This window comes from Lepisma saccharinum, chromosome 9 (genome assembly GCF_977018435.1).
Source record: "Lepisma saccharinum chromosome 9, izLepSacc3.1, whole genome shotgun sequence".
Taxonomy (NCBI): domain Eukaryota; kingdom Metazoa; phylum Arthropoda; class Insecta; order Zygentoma; family Lepismatidae; genus Lepisma; species Lepisma saccharinum.
The window spans coordinates 75,615,132-75,639,033 of NC_139237.1; the positions used below are offsets into that span (position 1 = coordinate 75,615,132).

Here is a 23,902-nt window from a genome sequence, read left to right on the forward strand (position 1 = left end):
GTGGTATTAGTAGTATTATTAGCATTAATTTAGCTAATTAATTAATTATAAGTATTATTAATTAATTGTGATTATTATTATTTAATTAAAGTATAATAAAACAATGGTAATGTGAATTTGGAAAAAAGTTTTAGAAATAACACCCCCTTGATGAAATCCTGCGTACGCTACTGCCCCATACCAATCTTCTGTCAATTACGTTTTCCCTGATTTATTAACAAATTTCATTTTGTTGATTCCACGGGGTGGAAACACATAAAAACTTTTAATTTGTTCTGACCCATAAAACTATTTAGAGCAAAAAAAAACACAAAAAAAAACTGAACAATAGACCTTACTTTCTCGCATATTCACCATGCTTTAAACGACTTCAACACAACGTATCCTACTTAGAGTACTTCCTGAAAATCCCGGTAGATGGCATATCGGTTAATTTCTGCATGTCTGTGCATGAAGTTGAGGCGGGAAGATAGGAAAATGTGAGGAAGTTAAATGATGAAGTACTTTGCGTATATGGCTTTAATTATTGATTCGAATTGCATACAGGTACAATTTTATTCAAAATCTAGTGAAAAGTGATACAACTAAGTGACCGATGAATAAGTTGTTTTATTATCAGAATGCCTTTGGTTAACTTGACAGAAGTTATATCGTTCAGCTCGCAGGTAAATAAGACCAGACGTATATTGTCTTCCTTTTTGTATATAGAAATTCAAATACATAATGAACTATCTTGTCCCGTTTTGATATTTTACTTATTTATTTGCTTTGTGAAATTTTGATCTGTAGGAGCTCTGAAGTTCATGTGCGTAGTTATCATTTTACAATCATTTTTTACTTTTTACGATGGAACATTCCACAAAAAGTGACCCCATGCAAATAACAAAATGAGTCAATCTGAAAAGTATTATTGTTTATAATTGCATTAAGGTTTAAATATTTGTGAATGTTTATAATTTGTATATTTCACCAACAAAAATTATTACTATCTGTAGCATATATGCTTCACAGATAAATGAAGCTAAACTTTGCAAAAAATTTAACACGTTCTTGTTCATGCATTCAGGCTTTTTTGTCATAATACTTAAGGGGATGAGGGACAATTTCGCACCAGTTGTGCATTTACTTCAATATCGTCCGAATGGGCAATGCTACTGAGGAAGAAAGCTGGTGTTGAATAGAGTATGAATTTCTCCACATGTTGCAAGTGAAAGTGTTTTTTTTTAAAGTTTATTATTAAGCTAGATACGATGTTTGAAAAATATGATGAATAAGAATTTTCAGAAACCTATGTATTCCTTATGGGGAATCAACTTCAAGTTATGGCTAATCAAATGGAAGTTTCAACTTTTCCGCCTGTCAATTACTACTTCGGTCTGTCTTTTTTCCGTTGATATATTTCTCTGTCATCGGAAGTTTGACATTCCCAAGAGAACAAATAAAATAATACTTCCATAAGAGCAATGTATTTCTCCTTGCCTCCTACTTCCACCCTGGCAGTGTTGCCAAACCTGATGTGCATAAAAGAGCTAAATTTCACCGTAAGCAGAGTAAATACTTTCAAGTAGCTAGATTTATGAAACTGGATAAAGTGCCCCCCTGGGGTAATTTTGGGTGTGGGTGAGGAGGGGCTGTTATTATTATTATTATTAGCTTTAAAGTGATGGCAATTTATTCTTAGTTTTCACCATCTAGATCCGGCGGCATCACCCATCTCAATAATCCAACAATGGTTGTATGAAATCGAAAATAAAGTATTCCATATTCCCTGATAACAATATTGCATCAGCCAAGGCACTATAAATAAAAGTAGCTGGGGATGTAAGAGGGGATGGGGCGATGCAGCGAATATAACAATATCACGTCACGTGCAAAATGTATACTTATGACAAAAGTTGGTCTATGTAAGCTGGAGCCAGTGATGGCATCATAGTGGGGCAGGGAGCAGGTGCCACAATTCACAGCCAAACGAGTTCACGAAAGCCAGATCTGGCTCCAAAAGAGCGAAGCTGGCAACAGTGATCGGCAGCTGCTGAAGAGAGAAGGACCTATGGAAAATTGTCCCTCTCCCCCTAGTTTCTTTCATTTGTTAGCAAACATCACAAAGTACTTCGTAATTCTATAAAATCAGTTCATTGTGAATATTTTAATCTAATCTCAAGTCTAGAACCTTATGTTTTATAGGCTATGTAAAAATGTCACACGTAATGCTGGAATTATGCTAATAATTTTTAATTTGGTAGGATGACAAGTATACAGCAGAAAATCTACTTACAAATAAGCTATCAGATGGAAAGTGGTTGATATCGTCGAAAGATAAGAGTGGGACTTTGGAGGGAACATTCCAGTTGCAAAGAGCTACTGTTATAGATTTCCTGGATATAGGTAAGGATCTTGTAATCCCGATAATATTTCTTAATTTCAGACATATCTTTGCAGTTAAGTGTGTTTGCATTATTCAGTGGCACTAAATACATACATGTAAAAGATAACCTGTTTCAGTGCAGGTTCATGTTCAAAACCTATTTGGAGTATGCTAGAACATTCTTTCATCACATTAAAACTATTGGCATGATGCAATAAGTATAACATAACGATATTAGGACTCCATTGAGTCTGTGTATTTTCATGACACTGATGGCTCAAAGGAATTGGTGTAATGCTGTGTGTAACGTCATGCACTTGGTAGGCAGGTGATAAGCTGTATCATTTAATCCTTGGGTGTGCTCTTGTGCAGCAGGCTGGTCCTTCAAAATTGAACCATGGACTCTCCACAACTGCGGATGTTTTTCTGTTCAGGTTCAAACTAAGGTGACCAGATGTCTTGTATCAACTGTAGCAGTCCCTTTTTTTTTTAACGATATATAGGATGCCAAAATGTACCCCTGTCTACTTTGGGTAGAAATTATTTAACATTCTATGTATACAATGTGCCATGTTACAATTTTCTTTAAATATTGGAGTTTCTTTCCTGTTTATCTCAGAGCAAGAATCTACGCTGCAGTTGAGGAAGTTACACCTGACATGCTGCAGCGGGTCGAGTGTTTTTGTACATGAATAGTTTGTGGACAAGTGACTAGAACCCTCTTTCACTACAAACTTTGAAAATTATGTTGATTAACCCTAGAAAGGTAACGTGTCCTGTGCCAAACGTTAAAGCTAAGTCTTGTGTGCACTTAAAACAACCCTTTGACTGGTGTTCTTCACACACATCTTTGGAGCAACGGCAGCAGAAAAATCTGCTCATCCTTCTCTTGCTTGAGGGGCAGAATGCACAAATTTTCCTTCCTTCTTGTTGAGCATCTACATAAGTTTTTGACATTTCCTCATTCAGGATGATAGCAAAATATTACAAAGTTGTTATGTAGGTTTTGGTGTTTGTAGACACTAATGTTTCGTTCGCCAGACGATGCAAAATTAAAAACCGTTAAAAGCACACTGAAGGAACGCTTGTAAAAGGGCACCTACACTGTCAGTCTCTTCGATCCAAATGAAGGTAGAGGGGAGGGGGAGTGGAAAATTTTAGTGGAAGGGAGTGAAACAAGAAAATGGCCCCACATGCGTAGTCTACCAGACAACGCATTAGCTTTCTAGGATTAATAAACTATAAGTCCTTAATATATATATAGCCCTTCCTGATGGTGCAGTGGTTGTCATCACCTTGTAATCAAGGGTCCCAGTTTCGATACCCGGTGGAGGCAATTAGTGGTTCGGATCCCACTTTCCCAGTCCCAATTTGCCTTACTGTGCATAAAGTGGACTTAAAACACCAACTCATATATATATATATATATATATATGGTCTACGAATTAATTCGTGCGGTTGTTACGCACACATTGAAGCTGTAGTTCAAACACAAAATACATAAATACCTTAAGAAAAATATTGTCCATCGCGAGCCACCACTTTCGCCCATCTGTCAGGCAAGTTATGGATTCCGTGGCGAAAGAAGTCCTCATCCTTTGAAGCGATCCAGTCAGAGACCCATTTTTCGATATCTTCTGAAGAAGTGAACCGCTGTCCAATCAAATCGTTATTCATGCAATCGAACAAGTAGTAGTCCGAAGGAGCAACGTCTAGTGAATACGGTGGGTGGGGTAAAACTTCCCATCCGACATTCTCTAAATAGGTTTTGACCGGGTTTTGCGACATGTAGGCGAGCGTTATCATGTTGAAAAATAAGTTTCTCATGTCTGTTCTCCCATTCTGGTCGTTTCCTGGCCAGAGCTTGCTTCAAACGCAGTAATTGTCGTCGATAACGTTCTCCATTAATAGTTTCACCCGGTTGCAGCATCTCATAGTACACCACACCTTTCATATCCCACCATATGCACAGCATAACCTTTGCACAGTGAATATCTCGTTTCGGTTGTGATGGACCTGGTTCACCTGGCTTCACCCAGGCCTTTTTTCGTTTCGGGTTCTCATAATGGGTCCACTTCTCATCGCTAGTAACAATGCGATGCAAAAACCCCTTTCTTTTCTGTCTTTGAAGCAGCAATTCGCAAATGGTTTTTCGTCTTTCAACGTCTGTCTTTCAATTCATGTGGAACGCAATGTGACATATTTTGAATCATTCCCATGGCTTTGAGGCATTTGGAAACTGTTGTTTGATCAACGCCTAATGCTTCTGCAAGTTCTTCCTGCGTTTGACACGAATATCCTGATCGAGCAATGCTCTCAATTCTTCGTCTTCAAATTTTTTTAGCTGTCCAGGTCGCTCTTGGTCTTCCAGGCCGAAATCACCACTTCTAAACCGTGCAAACCACTTCTGACACGTTCGCTCAGCTAGCGAATTTCGGTAGCACTTTTCTGCATGTTAAAGTAATGAAGCAGAACACCCTACAAAAACACTTTATCTGGCACGAACTGCGCCATGTTCAGTTGACTACAAAATGCTGTTGTTGACGCGTCAGTCAACTGCCCTATACTACGAACGATGCACGCTGACAGGAGTTTTCAAAGCATGTGTGGCTACACGGAACTGTGGGACGATACACTCGTTATGCCATCTCTTGTCCAGGCGCACAAATTAATTCCTAAACCAAATACATATATATGGCTGTGATGTCTAAGGCACCATGCTTTGGGCTCCTGCTATGGGACACACAAAGGTTTTAGTATCCTGGGGGAAGTTGAACAACTTTTCTCTTGAGATTTCGGGTGAGAAAAGTAGGAAGCTATGAATGACTAACGTAATGGATAACTAAAACGACTAGAGTTTCGTCGTGCTGACCACACATCATCCCATAACGTGTTGAATGATCTCCAACCTTGCAGGTGTGGGTGAGGCCAGCAGTGAGTAGGTAGGCCCTGATCTGGGTTATTATAATAAGGTATATAGTGAACTTTAATCATATGTGTGTAAATTTTTACTTTTACAAAATGTTATTCGAAAAGATAGATGGATGTACTGAAGAAGATCGATTTACCAGCAAAATGTCAATGAATGTCTTCTAATTCTAATGGACTGCTTGGTTGGAGTGCAGTGAATATCACCATATTATTTACACAGTATTTATTTATTTTATTAGTTTTCAGCATAAGTACAGTGTGTTTCAAAAAAAATTATATCATTACAGATGTACATATATCTCATTAACTACATAGTCAAGGTAAAGGAAACTACGCGGCTGTAATGCTCAACTCAATAAGATTCGTTCAAAAAAATTGAATAAGAAATTCAAAGGTACGTGGATGTCACAAATGATTGTTCACAAGTGTTCAACATGCCCACACGGCACACGTCAAGTTCGTAGTCCAGCTCCTACCAAACATGCTGTAGCATGTATGCGGTAACAGTCTCCAGTGCGGTGGTGATTCTCTGTTGGAGTTCCTCTACACTTGTATGAAGAAGGGAGACATAGATTAATCCCTTCACATAGCCCCAGAAAAAATCTCAAGGGCTCAGGTCTGGTGAACGTGGTGGCCATTTCAAAAGCACATTATCATCATCACTAGCATGCCCGATCCAACACCATGGCAGTCTCTCATTGAGATAAACCTGCACAGTGAGCTTCCAATGAGGTGGCGACCCGTCCTGTTGCAAAATGAAGTGTTCATGTTCGTTTACAATGACTGTATTCATGAGCCAGATCTGAAACATTTGCATATATTCATCAGTGGTCACATTTCCCGCAAAGAGAAACTGCCATGAAAAGATGGCATAGAAGACAGCCACTTTTGGTGAGTCTCTCAGTTTCTCGAGTGTCGCATGGAGATTTTCTTCGCCCCAAATGCGAACATTGTGCTTGTTGACTTTGCCATTCGTGTGGAATATGGCCTCATCACTAAAAACGAGTTATGTATCAAAGTTGTCTTCATGCACATTACACACTTTTTTCTACACATACTATTAAATTTTCGGATCATTTGAACTAGAATTAGTAACGTTATTAGTAGAGCCCGAAAGTTCAGGCATTTATTTTCGTTAAAATAGGCAGGCAAAAAGGCATTTATAATGTGGAAAATAGGCACTAAAAATGGGAAAAAAGGCACATTTGAAAGTCACTTACTTTTATCTATAATTTCTGGCAAAATGTTAATGAAGCATACATAAAACAAGCAAATGTAGCTGGACTCATTTCGATAACAGCATTTTCACCTTTTAGAATATCACAAATTGTTTTCAATTGTTTCAAGTCATCATTTGCACTCGCTACCCATTTGCACTTTTGCACAACAGCTGACCCCTTTTCTCCTGACACTTCCATCATCTGCTGCATAGATTCCTCGAAAATTTTCATTAATGCTACAAGAGTCTCACCTCTTTTTTCTAGCTTTGTAATTGTCTCTGGCAATGCACCATAATGTGCAAAAATAAACGACAGTTCATTCTTCAGTTTTGAATAGCACAGGAGTTTTTTCACTTCACGAATTGAAGCCGCTTCATTTTCTGGAAGAGCATCGATCACCTCACTGATTTTTTCAAGGTGGTTAGCATAATATATAGCTGCTGATATCCAGGTTCTCCATCTCGTCAAGACTGGTTGCGGAGTTAAACTAAGCTCAGGTGCAACTTCCTAAAATGTTCGGGTTCGAGAGGGAGATTTCAGAAATATCTTCTTTGTGTTCGAAATCAACCTGTCCACTTCTGGGTGCAACACTAACTTTTTCGGCGATTCTGTGCATTGCGTGGGCTACACATGTGATATGAAGCATGTTCGGGAAGAGAATTTTCAATGCTATGGCAGCCTTCTTTATATAGGGAGCTGCATCACTGATAAAAAGTAACATGTCATCATGATGTAGTACACCATCTGGCCAGAGCAGAAGTAGGGAATTTGAGAATAACTGAGCTATTGAAGAACCATTGGCTCTCTCTAGTTGTTCTGATGTGAGAAGAAATGACGAGGATTCTCCGCATGGTGGGTCCATAGTTCATATGATGACGTTGGCTATTCAGCGTCCCATAGTGCCAGTACTTTCATCTGTTTAAATCCAAACCTTCTTTACACCAACTTCAGCACGAATTCTTTGCAGAGCTTCTTCGTAGCAGATGCTTAAATATGTTTTCCGCAGCGTTGATTCCGACGGCACCGTTTCTTTAGTGTATTTCTCCAGGAATTTCCTCAGTGACTTGTTTTCCACTTTCCAGAAAGGTATCCCTGCTTCCATGAAAGCTTTGCTCAGTTCAAGAGAAAACTGAGATTGCCTGTTGGATGAAGTGCCCACTGTTGAAATTTGGGATATCTTCTTCTGTCCAACCTTTTTGGCAACTACAGATTTATGTTTTGCTGTTGACACATGCTGAGATATAAAGTATTTTTTCTCATGGTTGAATGATTTTTCACATATCTTGCAGAGAAGAATAGTACCATCTGTCAAAAATGTGCTTTCACCAAATTCATGCACGTAACCATGTAACTTACCACTTAATGGCATACTAAATTTCGGCATGATGACAACTACACGATCCTTTCCTTCCAAAGTGCAGAACTAAACTAAAGATAGAGAACTTGATTTTGGAATCCATGCAAAGGCCCTTGGGCATTAGTGCTGTTTCTTGTCAGTAACCTCCTGACATGGATGCTGGACGTGATGACGTATTTGTGCAGGTGTTCTACAACAGGTTTTCAGCAGTCAATCATTCACAAGGCCATGTTAACGGAAAGGCAATATCTTAACTCAGCATGAAATACTATTTTTTTTAAACACACTTTTCTCCTTCAGCAATGTTGAAACATACGTGAGTTCAATATTACTTAAATAAGGCAAAAATTATTCACATAATAAACGGAAGAAAAATAAATGCCAACAACGTTTTTTGGGAGAAAAATAATTTATTTACACATTTTTTTAAAAAAAATATTCAAATTTCATTGAAAAAGGCAAAAAAAGGCATTATAATGAAAAATAGGCAGTGGGGTCCCAAATAGGCAAAATGAAAAGGCTTCTAAAACATTCGAAACAACATAAAAAACATATGTCCGGAAAAATTTTATCAATATATGCAGTAGATAAAAAGAGGCATTTTGCCAAACTTCCGGGCTCTAGTTATTAGATTACAAAATGATATCAAATTTATTGCAGTGCTCAGTATTTATGACGAGCAGTTTTAAAATTAAAATATGTACATTTTGCAACCTGTTTTGTCCCATATTTCCTTCAAGAAAATGTGAAAAAATGTTTTTAAAATCTGGTCATCTTGAAACTACATCATACTGCTTGTCCCGTGGAAAACATTAACACAACATTTGGAATAATAAGGCTCTAGAATGCACTACATGCTCCTGGTTTTCAAAATTTCCCACCCACTTCATTTCATCAACCACTTGGACATCCACGATAATCATTTTCAGATTAACTTCTGAAGCTGATCCCTGGTATAGTGCCCACACAATAGGTAAGAGGCTGCATATGCACACTTCCACTATGGTTTACATTGGAGATGTGGGTGTTCCATGACTTGATTCAATGAATATGAAATGTGGCTCTGATGTGGTAATAATTGCCAATGAGCACAGTGATTGGTTGCTGTTGATAGTCTCAAGAGTACTGCTCAACAACACCCAAAAGGTGCTTCTGCTTGTGTGGTGGTCTGTAGCTGGCATCATTCATCAGAACTAGAGTTTTGCTTGAGTGCCAAATAGTATGCATGGACGACCCTAGATAGCATACAGAATTGAGAGCTGCTTCGCTCGAGCAAATAATGCTCAAACGGGCACAGGTATACACTCAAAAGCCAAGTAGTACACATTTAACAGTAATTTTTCTGTGGTGGTCTGTCCTCAAATATGGACTGTGAAGTGAAAGACAGTGAAATTGAAACTTAAGTGAACAGTCATCATCTCCATGTTAAAATGAGGTTTAGTCTATCTTACTAATACACAGTGATATATGAAATGAAATAGATGATTGTGGGCTGAAACTACCTAGGCGGATCATTTTACATTGATGTGTCTGCAATTATTCTCACATTAAAATTATACTAGAATGTTAGAGTGAGCAAAAGTGTTCCCATGCAGGACTCTAATCAGCACACTTCTTATTTCATTGCGTGATATCATCTGTTGGAGAAACTGGTCACTGCGGCATCCACGCTGCTTAGCTTACAAGTATTCAGGCTGTATCTGTAGTGCATGTCAAGTTTTGATCTGATACAAGTGGGGATGCAGCATACATGGGTTGGTATATGAAACCCTTTGTCACCTTCCATATCCACCAGACCTCTCTCTCAACTGATTATAATCCATCACCTGGATCATTCTGTTAGTTTTCAGAACTACCATGCAGTGGATCTTAATGTCGCAGCTATGACACTTCTTTCATTTAATGTTATACACGTGTAAATGTGTGGGCTACCTCCCAGATTTCATCTGCACCAATCCAATGTATTTATTAATGTGATGCATTACATATATGTAAGTTAGCCAGCTACATTTGGTCATCCTTCTAAATAATATATTTATTTCTTGACATTGTTAATATATGTATAATGACATTTTCTTTCGGGTACTTTGTTTCTATAAATGAGTTAAGCGGTTTTAGTTCCTGGCATAAAATTGCACTTAAATTCAAAAACATGTGAATTGTGTGTCACATTTATTACAGTGAGTTTATGCTTTTGTTAGGCATGATTTCCTAAGAAGCTTCAGCATTAACAGGTTTACCACATTTATAATGGGAACCTATGTAGACTATGCAACAGTTCCCCACCCCCTTTTTTTTCTGTGAAATTGCTGCACAAAACATGTTCTGTGCCCTGTAACTTTAAGTCTGCCTTGCAACAAAAACATTAATTTTTCTTCGTCAGTACCCTTGATCCTCTGTCTCCTCGCTAGAAAATTTTAAAATGCACATTACTTGTAAATAAATATATTGTTTATTAACATTTTAGCGTGTTTATCTCACTGAGATTTGTTATGGTGGAGTACTGTACTTCTGTTAAAGCATCGTAGCCAGAAGACCTAACACAAGTGAATATTGCACCCAGCGCAACAAGCCAAGACAACACCTGATGGGGCGTTGCCTACCACTTCATACGTTGTTAGGCTATGAATGCTAAATTTGGTGGCATAATCATTTGCACATGTTTTTCGTGCACACAAACCTTTTTTATGCATAAAAATAGTAATAGTGCTGAGAGATAGTTTTTTTTTATTTACACACGCCATACTTTAGGATCAAATGTCTCGATTATGGTTTATGTGCCCTGAAACACATTTTATTCTACACAAAACATTGAAATATGTATATCGATTTTTAAAAAAATCGACAGGGGTACAATCTGTCAAGTCTTCCCACAACATTATGAAACATTGGATCAAAATACTTTACGGTTGATACTAAGGTATTGTCTTTTGAAGTATGTTACACCTGATATCTAACATGCTTGGCTGAAGATTAAAATGATAATTAGTAATGTAGCATGACATTTGAGATGCTTTCTGGAGGACATGACATTGCTTTAATACGTAATGCTTCTCTTAAACAGGAAATTGTGGATCTGCATGCATAGCAGTGTGGGTTTCCCGCTCATCTTCAAACTTCGTGTCTTTTCTTCCTGCGATGGTATTTATGACGCCAATTGAAAGTAAACTATGGAAGAATTGTACAACAGTTAGAATGTTTAGTTCAGGTAATTTGTCGCACTATTTAACACATTTCTCCAAGTATTTATTTCATTTGTAGATTTAATATAAGCTTGGAATATTCATTACCAGAAGTAAACACATACAGGGTTGCCATGAGAACTGATATTTCAAATCCAGTTTTAATTTTTTAAGAAATATTTTGAGTTCACCGATGGAAATTTCCATTACCTTTCTTCAAATAATAAGTACAGTGTATTAACTCTGATCAACGTACTATTCGTTTTTCTGCTTAAGTTTTTTTTTTTTTCAGCAATTGATTTCGCCACTCGCCTGGTGGCTTCGTCAGGCATGAACTGTCTTCCTTCTTCTTCCGCTTGCACTTGTGGTGGCGCTAGTTGATGCAGCCCTTTCACTTTTTGTAGTTCTCATGCGGGTGTAGAGCTTCCTTCTGTTGTCGCGCCTCGGGGTTTTGGCACTGCACAAGGCTGTTCTAGATCTTGTCGTCTGCTTTCGTGGAGTGCTGTTTGTTCCCATGTGCAGCCACAAGTGCAAGCGGAAGAAGAAGGAACCACGCCAGCCACAGCAAGACAGTTCACGCTTGACGAAGCCACCAGACGAGTGGCGAAATCGATCGCTGAAAAAAACTTTCGCGAAAAAATGAATAGGAAGTTTATCAGAGTTAATTACGGATATCTTTAGATACAAAGTACAGTGTATGTTTTTTAATGTTTGTGTTTTCTGTATCGCGTGTATCATTAAATCAGAATAATAAACATGCCTTTATAAATTTTTGCACTGTTGCAAATAAGCACCAATATGGTAGTCAGCCATGTATTAATATGTATTGCATGGTTATTAATAGTGTTACTGGTAAAGTTTTCTATAGAAAGGCCACTCCGGAGAAGGAATTAATTACTTTTAATCCATTTTGTATTAATAAATTAAGGTCACATTTCAAAATGTGTAGCTTTATCTTAGATTCGTGGCACTTGTGGCAGTGCTACAGTGCTTCAGATATGGGTTTAGTCACATGTTTATCATGTATTTTATATCTGCTGTATTAGCCCATATTAAAGGGGGGGGGGAGGGTGGAGCCTGAATTGTTTTTAATTTTGTCTACCCCTGATCATTACAATTGTATGTCAGTGATTGCCTCAGCCACTTACTGTATACTCATGACCAGAGCTGGCCTTGTAGCAATTTGCTCTACATATTTTATGAAAATTACATCTTATAGAAAACACTTTTTTAGGCCTGCACTAAGAAAATTATTCAAAAAAATATTTTACTCAAGAGTTTTAATATCCAGGGTTAGAAAATACTTTAGATATAAAGACATGTTCAAATCATAATCGCTTCACAAAGCAAAGTGAATCAAGTAATTGATGAATTTATATTCAGACTTGAAGTTCAAATAGGAATTTACAAATATAGCCATTACGTTACATGATTGAAATCAAGTTTTTACCAGAGCTGAATCAATACTGATTCATACATACTTGAAAACTATGATAATTAAAAGTTGTTCAAAATAATTATTAATATTAGGTCTAGTGAGTAAGTATTCTGCCCCAATTATGTACATCAATTTATCAAGAAATTTGCTTTAAAAGATTCAAAAATTACATCAGAATATTAAAATACACGTTATGCAATCACACAATCCAGTTTTCACGCAAGAATTGGTGCAAAACAAAACAAAAAGAAAGGTTTGAATTTTGTATAATTTCCAGGATAATAATTATTATTATTTTCAGAGGGGAAATTGTGAATGGTACATTAAACTTGAAACTTCATTTTTTTCATTTCAGATAAGTCACGCGCCTGAACTTATGTCATTAGCCAAGATGGTGCTGAACATGCAGCAACAAGTTACAGTTGGACCATTGGCAATTGCATGCCATAATGATCGTGAGTGCCTTGAGCACAGCAATGGACTTAAACTAAACAACAATTTGATGTAAGCAGTCGTTTTCTCCACTTTCCCACAGTCAACGGAAACAATGTTACGTTAAAATGACGTCTCGCCAGTCTCACGATCATTCTGGTATAGAATTGCCCACGCTGCAACTGTAACTTGCTGCTGCCTTCAGCGCCATCTTGGCTAATGACATAAGCTGTTGCGTGACTTTTATCAGAAGTGAAAGAATGAAATTTCAAGTTTAATATACCATTCCTCATTTTCCTCTACATTTTGCAGTAAAACTGTACATTTACTTCAAACTTATACCAATATTTCTGACTCACCTGTATTTTTTCTGGACTTCAGATATGGGTTTAGTCACATGTTTATCATGTATCTTTATATCTGCTGTATTAAAATTTTTGGTTTTCCAGAGAACTTTAACCAGGAAGCTTCCAAGGACAAATGGGATCGTATCAAAGTTGTTTGTACTCAGCCGTACAACAAGTCAAAGCAATTTGGTCTTAGTTTCCTGAGGGTTCATTCGTCTTCCAATGCTGACAGCAAGGATGTGGAACAAGGGAAGGAACTTGATGCTTCAGAAAAACGAGACAAGCTCTTGGCATCTCTTCCAAGAATCAATGACAAAAATTCAGCGTTAATGGGAAGGTTTGACTCTTGTATTTTCTCTGAAAAGAAAGTGTTTGTCAATGGGTTGCTGGGTAGGTCTTTCTTTAAGAGGGTGTTATCACTTTAGGTCAACTGAACACCTTGAGGCAGTGGTTCCCAAAGTGTGCAACATTTTCACTCAAATTACACTTACTTCCAAATATGTGTTTCTTTTTTTAACAACCCATTAAAGACCAACACTGCGTTAATGCAACATTTTAATTTTTTTTTATTTCATGCAAACTATTCGTTGGAATTCCATCAGCTTGTACACATTCGTAAATTTATGTACTAATTCGCCAAATGTAATTTTTATTTTTACATATATCAAATCTAACTATATAATATACGAGGGCTATTCGGAAATCAACTTCCGATTAGCTTACAAAAAGCAATAACCACACCGCCAAGGCACATGCGCAGTAGCAAGTAGTAATGTGTAATCGTACTCCACACACAACCACAGTCCATATGTTTCAACAGTGCCAGAGTAGGAACTGACGGACATTGACGCTGCTCATATTACTACTCCTGCCAGTTGTGAGGTATGTGGTGGAATTAGATCCCTTCAAGCAGGAGGAGTCAACGCAGCCAAAATTCGTACCAGATGTGCATTGATTCCAACTGTCAAAATGGGCCCTGCTATTAAAAAGAAACCTCCCCATGTTGCAAGTGGAAGCTGTTAGAGTTGATTATTAAGCTAGACATGCTGTTTGAAAAATATGATAAGTGAGAATATTCAGATTCCCATGCATTCCTTATGCAGAAAAGGAAACACTACTATTCAAGTTATGGAATGGAAGTTTTTGACTTTTTCCTATGACAAATCAAATCTTCAACATGTCATCTTTACGTTCATGTGTTTTTCTATGGAAGTTTCTTATTCCCAGGAGAACAAGTAATATAATACTCCCATAACTGTACTGCTAACTTTTCTCCTCCTGCACTTAACCGTTGAACTACCAATGGTGGTTAAACACGTTAAGCAGTCAACTCATTCTGCGTTCAAGTTCACTTGGGCATGAGTGTCCTTTTGTCAATGTGCACTGATTTCATCTACTCACCATTTATCCTCATAGTTTTGAATAAAATAAGAGACTGAAAAGTGACTAAACCACACAGATACATTTTCAGTTCATAGTTACTCCTAACTAAAGATATAGAGACAGAAAGTTGCAAGCAAGCAATCAGAAGTGAAAGAAAAAGTAAGTTCTAATTAAGGCTGAGTTGATACCACGTTGAACCAATACCGATGCTTCTAAATTGTAACAATTAAAACCTCTTCAAATTATTGATTTCTATTTATTGTGAGTATTCAGTTCCAATTATAAGGATCAGTTTACCAGAGTTTTTCTTCAAAATGTACAAAAATCACATCATGATATAAATATACCTGTTAGGCAATCACAAAATAGTTTTTTTTATCCCTTATTTAATTAAAGGATGTTCGGAAATATTTAAGTATCCTGTTCACATCCTTTTCAACTTGGCTATTAGAACTTCGAGATTTCCAGCAATGTGGAAAACAACTGAAATCTGTCTGATTCTCAAAGCTCATGATAAGGCCAACATATGTAACTACAGGCCTATTGCAATATTGTCAGTACCAGCAAAACTCTTCAAGCAGATAATATACAAGCATATACATATTCCCATATTAAACCCATTTTATCCCCCAATCAGCATGGATTTGTCCAAAAGCACTCAACCGTAACTAATCTTGTCGAGCTGACAAGCTATATTACATCCAGTATAGGTAACAAAGAGCAAGTTGATGTTTTATATACAGACTTTCAAAGGCATTCGACACGGTTCACCACGATATATTAATATAGAAATTAGCCATCAATAGCCTATCTCCTCCCTTCTCTCTTCGTACCTGCAGAACTCCTGACAATATGTCATGTATCAAGGCTGCAGATCAACTGAATACATGGCCAGTTCAGGAGTCCCACAGGGGTCGAATCTTGGTCCCTTGCTATATTTAATTTTTATAAATGATTTGCCAGAGATACTCACAAAATCTGAAACATTAATATTTGCTGACCATGTTGAAATATATAAAAATATTTTAAATGCTGATGACTGTAGGATATTACAAAAAGAGCTGGATACCTTGCTTCAGTGGTGTGAAATTAATAAAGTCAGCCTGAACTTAAAAGAAATGTAAACATCTATAATTCACCCACAACAAACACCCTACTCAATATTCATATACTATTTCTAATGTTATTTTCCTGTAGTTTACGGTTATTACAAGCATAAGAAAACAGTTTTTTCTTTGTGACGTTTCAGGAGAACACACGCTCCTTTCATCAGACATTTATTTTCATTTTGACTAAAGATACAGTTATAACAATGGTTAGTAATTTTTAAACAAAAAGAATCTGTTATATAATGGATGTTGTCAATGTTACATTGTTGTAATATAGCAACTTAACTGTGAAAAAAGCAGTCTATTTTATTTTTATTTTAGATTTTTTTTTTTTAATTATGAATCCCAAATATCATCAGGTAATTCAAATTCATCATTGTTTTCACAAAGTCTCTTGATGTTTTCTGTTACATTAAATTTTAAAGATGGTGGCTTACTCCATTTGTGAAAAAGAAAACTCCACACTGGATCTATGTTACCATTTTCATTATTTAATTTATTCCAGTGTTCTTCTGCAATGAACGAGGCTTCCCAGACATTCAACTCTGTGTTTCCCGTTAATCTTTTTAAAACCCTTCTCTTTTTAATCAAATGCTTCTCTTCGATGATATGAGTTGACAAACCTGTTCTTGGGTTTAGATTTATAATGTCCAAATCATGTTCGTGCCATCTTATTGCCATTTTCCTTGCTGTTTGTCCCACATAATCTTTTGAACATGAACAACTTATATTATATATTCCTGTGGTTTCCACATCTGGTAGCGAGTTTCTCATTTTGAATTCATTAAATGTACATTCCAAACTTCTTGGTGCTTTAAAAACAATTTTGAAATTAAAACTTTTAAAAATTTTTGCAATTTTATGTGAGAATCCCTTGTGGAATAGAATGCACACAAATTTCTTTTCAACAGATTTTTCATCTTTGTCTGTATTTCTCTTTTCCTTTAGTTTTCTTGCAACTTGTTTTTTGATTTGGTTTATTCTGTTAGTGTGAAAGCCATTTTCTTTTGCTATATTAAAGAGCCTTTCTTCTTCATTTTTGATATCCTCATTATTAGAACATAGTCTTTGTGCTCTCAGGAAAAAATTTAAAAATATGTTATCCATTGTTATACGCGAATGTTCTGATTTGGCATGGATGTATTTTTCCCCCGCTAATTTTTTTCTATGGACTGATGTTTGAATTGTTGAGTCAGTTGTCTTAATTTGCAGATCAAGGAAAGAAATTACATTGTTATTCATGGGTTCGCAAGTGAATTTTATGCGACGATGTGATTCATTTAACGATTTAAATACGTCCATGATGGTGTTCTCATTTTTAGCAATAATTAGCACATCATCTACATATCTGATGTAGAGTTTGATATCCGCACCTATCGCATTAACAATTGGAGATTCTATGTAATGAAGGAAAATGCTGGAGATGATTCCGGATACTGGGTTTCCCATTGATAGACCATTATTTTGCTGATAGATTTTGCCATCAAATATAAAGTAATTGTAATTTGCACATACAGTAAACCATCGAACCATTTCCCATGATTCTACTGGGTTAACCTTCATCTCAATAAGCCATCTGTGTAATGCATCTGTGGCACCTTCTATTGGGACACTAGGATATAAATTTTCAACATCAAAACTTGCAATACGATACTCACTATTCCAAACAATATTTTTTAGTTTCTGTTTGACTTCATATGCATTTTTAACACTGAATGGTGTTTGTTGTTTAATTATAGCAAGTCTTTCAACTAAATATTTGGATAGTTTGTATGCAGGATGTGTGAAAGTTGCAATGATGGGTCGTATTGGAGTTCCCGGTTTGTGAGTTTTTGGTAGTCCAAAGGCAATCGGCAGGGTTGAATTTTTGACAATGAGTTTTTTCTTCATTTCTCTTGTTATCGTGATACTGCTTTCAATTACTTTCTTTACCTCATTTATTATTTTAGTTATAGGGTTTCGAGAGGTTTCTGTGAAATTGTTTAATTTGAAACATTCTTCCATTTTTTCTTTATAGTCCTTAATTCGGATAAGGACAGGTTTATTTTCCTTGTCCGATTTTATTAAGAAAATGTCGTTTTCTTTCAACCAGATCTTGAAACCATGAACTTTTTTTCCCAACCTTATATGCTCTTTCTCCCGTTCTGTGTATTTTGGACCTCTGTTAGTTCTTCTGTTGTAAAATAGACTGCTTTTTTCACAGTTAAGTTGCTATATTACAACAATGTAACATTGACAACATCCATTATATAACAGATTCTTTTTGTTTAAAAATTACTAACCATTGTTATAACTGTATCTTTAGTCAAAATGAAAATAAATGTCTGATGAAAGGAGCGTGTGTTCTCCTGAAACGTCACAAAGAAAAAACTGTTTTCTTATGCTTGTAATAACCGTAAACTACAGGAAAATAATTCTATCATGCAAGCAATGCGTACATACAAGAAAAACTAATATTTCTAATGTGTTAGTACAAAGTGAGAATATCATTACTGACCTAAGGGTCACCTTTGACCAAAAGTTATCATTACAACCACACATTGCCCGCATTCTAAGCGAATCTCACAGATATTTGGGATTTATAATGATAATGGGTAATCAATTTAGAAGGAAGGAAACATTTATATTGCTGTATGGAACCCACAATTCAAGAAAGATTTCTAAAATTAGAGAAACTTCAAAATAAATTTCTCATATCTAGTATTTAAACTTGATGGTACATATCCAAAAACTCACTCCTAGTAACATATTACATGAAATCTTTAATATCTTGTCACTTGAAGAGAGAAGGCAAATAAGTCAATTCACTTTCCTCTCCAAACTTATTAATGGTAAAATAGATTTTTCTAACCTGCTGTCGAATTTAAATTTTTACGTACCAAACTGTATGTTAAGGCCCAGAACTGATCTCTCTTAAATGCCCCCTCGGAAGTACCAAAATGGCCGAAGCTGAACCCATGAGGAGAATGTGCAATTATTTCAACTCATTTTCTAAGAGTATCCCAAGCATAGACTTATTTAAATGTAAATGTAATTAGATCTAATCTTTGAATTTTTATATATTTTGTTCTGTTCATAGAATTTCAGTTTTCAATTAGCTTGTAAGGTCATATCCCACAATTTAGTTTCTTTATTATTGTATTACCTCTGTTTTTTTGTCTCTATAATCTAATAATTAAATTCTTTGCACAATTGTTATTTAATTCAAATTGTATATTACGTCATTCATATTTCTATTGAACTATCTTTATTATGATCTTGGTAATATAATGGTGGCATCTAATATTGAACACTGTAATTGGACATGTGCCTGTTGTGTTTCAATTAAATAAATAAATAATACAGTATTAGTAATAATTCAATGGAAACTTCAAATTTTGCAATTCCAGTGGTATCGGCTGATTGACATCAGCTCAACCCTAGTTCTAATATAATATGATATTTAATATCTTGATCGAACTGTTTGTCAGTGGGAGTAAAAAATATGAAATTGAAAGGCATTATATGAACCTATTCTTAACAAATATAAATATATTTTGAATGTTAAGATGCCAATACAATATTAATTTTTGAAAACGTTGCCTGCCTCAATTTTGCTGTTTATGAAACCATGAAAGCTAAAAGAAAGTAATATTTTGTGTAATAAAAGCGGCATATTATACTTCATTATATTATAAATTATCCTCATTAGCACTCGGTTAAAAAGTGTAATAACCAACACACTGGGATATACCAATATTCTGATTTGTATGCAGGGAGCAAATTGCAGTACAGTAAATTTATTTCTAGCTGTGTAATTTTGTGCTCATTATAATTGGATTTGTATTTTTATAACAACATAGCATTCTTTTCCAGCATCAACTTAATTGAGAAATCTCGCAATAGGCAGTCAAGCTTTGCAGAGGATTCTGAGTATGGTGCATCTAGAAATACACAGAAACTTGAAGGTACTGTATATGTGTTTCAAAGTGCATATGTTGTCGTAGGATTGTTTATGATAAGTGAGGCTTTTGAATCGTAATTAAATATGTTCATCGTCTTGTACTGTCATACATCTTAGTAGCAACTGTAATCTAAGTAACAATTTGAGAGTTTCTATCAGCATACATGTGTAGCACTTAAATTGCTCATTATGGCATCAGTAGGATCAAACATTGTATTGTGAGAGAAGGTAGAATTATTATGTAAAAAATCCTTGCTCCTGTGACAAGTTTTGAAATTTTCCAATTACATGATACAGTGGAGCCCTGATTTTACGTTTTCCCAGCTTATATATTCAATCTTGATGGTCCCAACATGGCAAAATGTTATGAAATTTTCCTCGATTTTATATTTTCCTGTATTTTAAGTTTTTTCAGCTTGATCCCCTGAAAAACTTAAAAATTGAGATTTTACTGTACACTGTATCAATAAAAGTAGCATTAATAAAAAGTAGTATATTTATTTGCTGAAACACTGTATAAAAATTTCAGACACAGAGGAGACTTACAGTGCTACAGTACCCATACCAGCAACAGAGAAGGAAGCAGATATGTTCGAGGTTGAATCACTAAGCTTTCTGGAGTCACTGGACTTGCAAAACCAGCACATGGCTACATTGAAGGTATCAGGTATGTTACATTCTTCCTTTTTCATGACAATGCTATTTGATGCGAGTCCAATCAGTTACATTGTTCTATCCATACTGATAATACACTCATGTCCATAAGTTAAGGTATTTGTGAGATCCACTGGAAAATATTGATTGATGTAATAAAACATGACCTGGCAACACTGAAACGCATGACACTGTAATACTGATACAAGGTACACAGGAGAAGTGGAACGTGATAGTGGGCACACTTACGTGGTGTGGTCTCTCTCTGCCAGTGGCATACATACGTGGTGGACGGTGCCAGAACCATTCAATACAGGATGTAAAGACCGAAATGGCAATACAGGTTGCACAGAGGCTCCCCATATTGTGAATCAGGCCATCCAGCATGTCCTGCGGTAACTCATCCCATTGCTGGACAAGTGCCCTTCGGAGGTCTACAATGGTCCGTGGTGGTGGAGTTAGGGCTGCAACCCTGCAGCCTAGAGCATCGATGCATGTTCAATCGGATTGAGGTCTGGTGAGCGATCTGCCCACTCCAGATGCGTGATGTCCTCACGCTGCAGATACTCCTCCACAAGGCACGCTGTGTGTGGTCTGACATTATCATCCACCAGACGGAACCCAGGTCTATATGCACCACGGAAGAGTTTTACATAATGTTGCAGGATGTTATCCCTATAGACCACAGCCGTCACAGTACCCTGTGGAAACACATGCAGTGGCATACGTGCTCCTAACATGATGCATCCCCAGACGAGAACACGGGCATCACCATATCGACCCCTTTCCACAATGTTTGTAGGATTGTAACGTGTCCCAGGGGCACGCCAGATGAACAGGCACCGAGAATCACTCTCCTCGAGGCTAAACCGAGACTCATCCGTGAACAGTAGACTACCCCACTGTTCCTGGGTCCAATCACAGTGGGCAATAGTCCATGTTCGGTGAGCAATGTGGTGTTTTTAGTTGAGGGAATGCATCTGACAAGAGATGTGTGTTCCAGAGGCTGCCTCAAGGTCTCTAGCCAGTGCAGGTGCTGTACTGGTTGGACATCTTCGGGCATTTAAAGCAACATAACGATCCTGGTGCTGGGTTGTAGCACCTGGTCGACCTTGCCCATACTGCCATTGAATGTTTCCATCCACTTGGAATCGTCTCCACAGATGAGAAATGACGCTACTGGCGTCAACTCATGTCTGATCCACCTCTTGTTGACTTTGGCCGGCCTCTAATCTGTCGATGATCCAGCCATTAATAATGTCATGCAAATGTGTTCACTGTGCTACCCTGTGTCCGTACGACTCGATCACTATGACCCAAACTTGCACAACACACAGTCAGACACACTTTACTAAACACCTCTTCCCACACTGACTGTTCCAGTCACACTAATCGGTCTTGTACAGAGCGGGCATGGTGTTGACCTGTCTGATACGTATGGTACGTGTTTGTGTTGCCAGGGCACCTTTTATTGCATCAATTATCGCCATGGCCCAATGTTCTCTAGTGGATCTCGCAATCCCTTAACTTATGGACTTGAGTGTATTTAAATTAACCTTTAGCGAGAGATATAATTTTTTTTATTTTTTTTCCTGTAATGACTGTGCTTTTAGCGGAGGTGAAATTGTGTATACACTGTACCTCGCAATAATGAAAGTTAAAGGAAGAAATATAATGTGATGACATTCCATTGTCACGGGTGGGACATACGAACTACATTTTTTATATTAAAAGTAACTATTCTACTGACAGTTAAGCAACATTTTTCTTACAGCTTCTGGGCAATGAAATATGAAACTTTACACTGTTGATTAAACATAACTATTCTTAAAATATTTTCCCAGATTTATAGCCATGAACAATTTTGTGTTAAGTGTGAGACAAAAGAAACTCTACCTCTTTACTTAATTAGAAATTTATTTTAATTTCTGTGCCATTCTGTGAGCCAAACTCGGACAACACACAGTCAGACACACTTTACTAAACACCGTCAAGTGATGAAAAAAAAATTGTTTAAGATAAAGCGAGAAAGTAATTGACACTTGGATATTCTAACCTTCACCTTGCATTATTGAAAATTCTAATTCTGCTTTTTATTTACAGATTTGAGACGACAGTTCGAAGCCATTAAAAACCGGGAATTTTCCAAGCAGGAGAGGCAAATGTTTTTGAAGGCTGCTCACAGCTATGTTCTCAGGTTGAACACGGACAGTCCAGGGAAGCAGGATCAAAATGGAAGCACCTCTACGCCAAGAAATAGGAATTTGAAATCCCCGAAGGTACCATATGGAAGGACACCAGAAAGCAGGACCAGTTCCCCGTTTGGAAATTCAAAATCCAGTCCAGCAAATGGCAGCAAGACACCAGTGAGCAGCGGGAAGAGGATGACTTTCTCAAAGTCTCAAGAGATCAACGAAGCCCGCCACAAGTTACGTCAACAAGTTCCCATCGACGGTGAACATGTGGATTCGCCTGTTTACAGAAACAACATATCGACTTTGGATGTGTGTGAAAATTCCAGAAAGGAGAACGTTAAATCTCCTACAAAACGTCCTTCCAACTCACGATTCGAATATGTTGAACCCAGTTTTAAGACTAGAACCTTTTTCTCTGTGGAAGATAGTGATGATGATATCAGTGATTTTTTACCTCCTGTTGATATGTGTGTGCAAAAATCAAAGGAAAACAGTTCCAGGGGAAGAAAACCGACTGGTAAAGCTTCCAGAGGTGGTCGTAGAAGTAATGGATCAACAGGTACTTTCAGGTGCACAGATTCGGACAGTTGGCTGACTACGAGAGAAGACATTCCGGAAAGCAATGTTATTGAAGTGTCCAGTGATACTGAAACATGTCCGTCACCTGATGAGAAGCCTCGGTTGGTGATTCAAACTCCTGATAGGATGGTGACATGTCCCTTATGTAACAGTGAGTATTTTTCTTCGTTGTTTCTTGTGATGAATGTAAAAATTAAAGCTTGATTAGTAGTCTGATCGTGTGGGCAAGTTAAACATTTTTCATTGTTTTATACTGCTGAAGGCCTGATCACAGAAGGCAAGATTGTTGACTGTATTTTAAATAGAGCTGAGCCAATTCTGATGGTGGTATATTGGTATCAGCTGATGCCAGTGTAGTGGTGTTGGTATCTAAAAGTATCGGTCAGAATTTATTTACCGATACCGGTCGATACTTTTCCTGGCATTTTGGTTTTTCATGGGCTCCACAAGAATCGCACGAGACACTTTTGCAGGGTCTAATTATCCTTGAAATTATACAAAATTCAAAGTTCCTTTTTTACTTTGCACCAGTTTTCCGTAAAAAAAACAACTTAATTTTGTAATAACATGTACAGGGTGACACAGAAAAATGGGAACTTTTGAAAAACATAGCACTGCGTAATTGGCAGCACTGCATAATGGTATCTTGAGCAACAGACAACCTTGCTATTTAGTAATCATGGATCAGTGGAATGGTCAACATCGTGCTTTCACCATAAAAATGTTATCTCTCGATTTGGTGACATTCCCTGGCCACCAAGATCCCG

General features: G+C 36.9%; 1 protein-coding gene across 2 annotated transcripts in view; it reads left to right on the forward strand.

Annotated features, from left to right (window-relative positions):
• The first annotated feature begins 438 nt into the window (after positions 1-438).
• Positions 439-23,902, forward strand: part of LOC145992739 (uncharacterized) — a 40,077-nt gene continuing 16,613 nt past the window's right edge. Inside the window, exons 1-7 of one of the 2 annotated variants that reach the window (XM_083129125.1) lie at positions 439-665; positions 2,244-2,385; positions 10,938-11,081; positions 13,375-13,609; positions 19,620-19,711; positions 20,237-20,374; positions 22,465-23,286. In XM_083129125.1, the coding sequence (XP_082985251.1) occupies positions 621-665; positions 2,244-2,385; positions 10,938-11,081; positions 13,375-13,609; positions 19,620-19,711; positions 20,237-20,374; positions 22,465-23,286 (1,618 nt within the window). In that variant the 5' untranslated portion in view covers positions 439-620. The remainder of the gene's footprint in view (positions 666-2,243; positions 2,386-10,937; positions 11,082-13,374; positions 13,610-19,619; positions 19,712-20,236; positions 20,375-22,464; positions 23,287-23,902) is intronic. The other variant, XM_083129124.1, reaches the window with a different exon arrangement.